The sequence below is a fragment of the Ailuropoda melanoleuca genome, unplaced genomic scaffold (genome assembly GCF_002007445.2).
Source record: "Ailuropoda melanoleuca isolate Jingjing unplaced genomic scaffold, ASM200744v2 unplaced-scaffold5900, whole genome shotgun sequence".
NCBI classification, from domain to species: Eukaryota; Metazoa; Chordata; class Mammalia; order Carnivora; family Ursidae; genus Ailuropoda; species Ailuropoda melanoleuca.
In genome coordinates this window covers 671-3,134 of record NW_023232726.1, presented here as the reverse complement: position 1 = coordinate 3,134, position 2,464 = coordinate 671, and the positions used below count along the sequence as shown (strand labels likewise).

At 44.6% G+C, this 2,464-nt stretch overlaps 1 protein-coding gene across 1 annotated transcript; it reads left to right on the top strand.

Annotated features, from left to right (window-relative positions):
- The first annotated feature begins 391 nt into the window (after window positions 1-391).
- LOC100471561 (olfactory receptor 11A1) lies at window positions 392-1,339 on the top strand. Its single transcript, XM_002929473.3, has one exon. It carries the CDS (start codon window positions 392-394, stop codon window positions 1,337-1,339), a length of 948 nt encoding a protein of 315 aa, XP_002929519.1.
- The last annotated feature ends 1,125 nt before the right edge of the window (window positions 1,340-2,464 follow it).

The window sequence follows — 2,464 nt, the reverse complement described above, 5'->3', positions numbered from 1 at the left end:
TTCCTCTCCCACTCCCCCTGCTTGTGTTCCCTCTCTCGCTGGCTGTCTCTATGTCTGTCAAATAAAAAAAATAATAAAATCTTTAAAAAAAAAAAGAAAAAAAGAAACACTGGGTTGAATTAGTAGGGTGTAGGACTGCACTGGTGTTTGGATGAACTCTCTGGAGCCATGGAGAACATGCACAGTTAGGGACAGCCCCAGGAACAGGAGTTTGACAAGGGGTAAGCCACCACAAAGAGGGAAAGATGAAGAAGTGCAAGGGACTTTTGGTTTGGAGACTCACCCGCATTGTTTTCATTTTAGCCCTACTTACTTAGGAGTTGATGGAGGAGAAGAGATGCACTAGAATTTCTCCATTAATCTCTGCCAGAGATCAGCTTGGATGATCCCCATGGAAGCGGTCACTCTAGAAAACCAAACTATTACAGAATTTGTCCTCCTTGGTTTCCATGACGTAGCTGAGCTGCATCTCCTTTTCTTTATCGTGTTCACTGTCATCTATGTCTCCACTGTCGCGGGGAATGTGCTAATCGTTGTGGCGGTGGTTAGCTCACAGAGGCTCCACACACCCATGTATTTCTTCCTGGCTAACCTGTCCTTCCTGGAGATCCTCTACACCTCCACAGTGGTCCCAAAAATGCTGCAGGGCTTCTTGCAGGAGGCAGCCATCTCTGTGGCCGGATGCCTGCTCCAGTTCTTTATCTTCGGCTCTCTAGCCACGGCTGAATGCTTCATGCTGGCCATCATGGCCTATGATCGCTACCTGGCAATCTGCTATCCACTCCGCTACCCTCTCCTGATGGGGCCCAGAGGATGCTTGGGGCTGGTGCTCGTTGCTTGGCTCTCTGGCTTCATGGTAGATGGACTGGTTGTAGCCCTAATGGGCCAATTGACGTTCTGTGGCCCCAGCTACATTGATCACTTCTACTGTGACTTCACGCCTTTGATGGGCCTGGTCTGCTCGGATCCCCATGTCACCCAGATGACAACATTCATTCTCTCTGTGGTCTGCCTCACTGTCCCCTTTGGACTGATTCTGACATCCTATGCCCGGATCGTTGTAGTTGTGCTAAGAGTCCCTGTGGGGGCCCAGAGGCGAAAGGCTTTCTCCACCTGCTCCTCCCACCTGGCAGTAGTGTCCACCTTCTATGGAACTCTCATGGTCTTGTACATTGCACCCTCTGCTGTCCACTCCCAGCTCCTCTCCAAGGTCTTTGCCCTGCTCTACACTGTGGTCACCCCTCTTCTCAATCCTGTGATTTACACCCTGAGGAATAAGGAGGTTCATTATGCATTGTGGAGGCTTCTGTATATTAAGCACACTGAAACACGTGATTGAAGGAGGATGGTGGTGAAGATTTTATTTGGACTTTGGGTGTCTCCATTGGGGTGTCTTTCAGGACTGGCTGGGGAGGAAGAACTTTGTTCTATTTTGACATTTCCCTTTGTAAAATGTTCTACAGTTACTCTAAAAAAGATCAACAATTTTCAAGTGCTAACTTAAAATTTACTTTTATCTTTTATTATTCTTTTTAAAATAGGCTATGCATATTTAATAGACAAAATAGATACACAAAAATAGCAACAGAAAGCCGACCTGGAAATATTGGCTACTAGTATTGTGTGTGGATTGTGAAAATTGGTAATCTGGTTTTCCACTGGTCACTGTGTCTTAAACATCTTTCTATTTCAATAAGTATGTACTTATATATTCTTCTGGGTTTTTTAGAATGGCTAAACATGATTTACATCCAGACTTTACTATAATAAATCTTTAGAATTTCAATTGCCTGGTCTAAGAATTTACAATATTTTTTAAAACTTAAAGATGAATGCATTTTATTTATTTCTTTTTAATTTTTTTATGGTAGACAATTTCAAACATATGAAAGTGGAGAGAAAATTTAGCAACCCCATGCAGCAATCATACAGCAATCATACAGCATCAGTGTCTGCATTTGCCAACCCTGTTTCACTGACCTATACCTCCTTATATTCTGCAAAATTTTAGGGCAGATTAAGATGTGTACATTGTGTAAGTACATATTCCACATGCAAATATTTACGGTGCTCTATGACTGGTAAAGACATTTTTAATTAAGTTTTAATTTTAATACCAGTATAGTTAACATATGTTGTAGTATTAGTCTCAGGTGCACAATGTAGAGATTCATCACTTTCGTACATCACCCTGTGCTCCTCATGACCAAGGGCCTCCTTAATCCCCATCACCTGGGCCACCCATCCCCCCCGCCCCCGCCCGTGACCATCAGTTTGTTCTCTATAGTTATGAGTCTGTTTCACGGGCACCTGAGTGGCTCAGTTTGTTAAGTGTCTGCCTTTGGCTCAGGTCATGATCCCGGAGTCTGGGGATGGAGCCCCGTGTCAGGCTCCCTGCTCAGCTGGGAGTCTGTTTCTCCCTCTCCCTCTGCTCCTCCCCCCACTAGCACGCATTCTCGTGCTC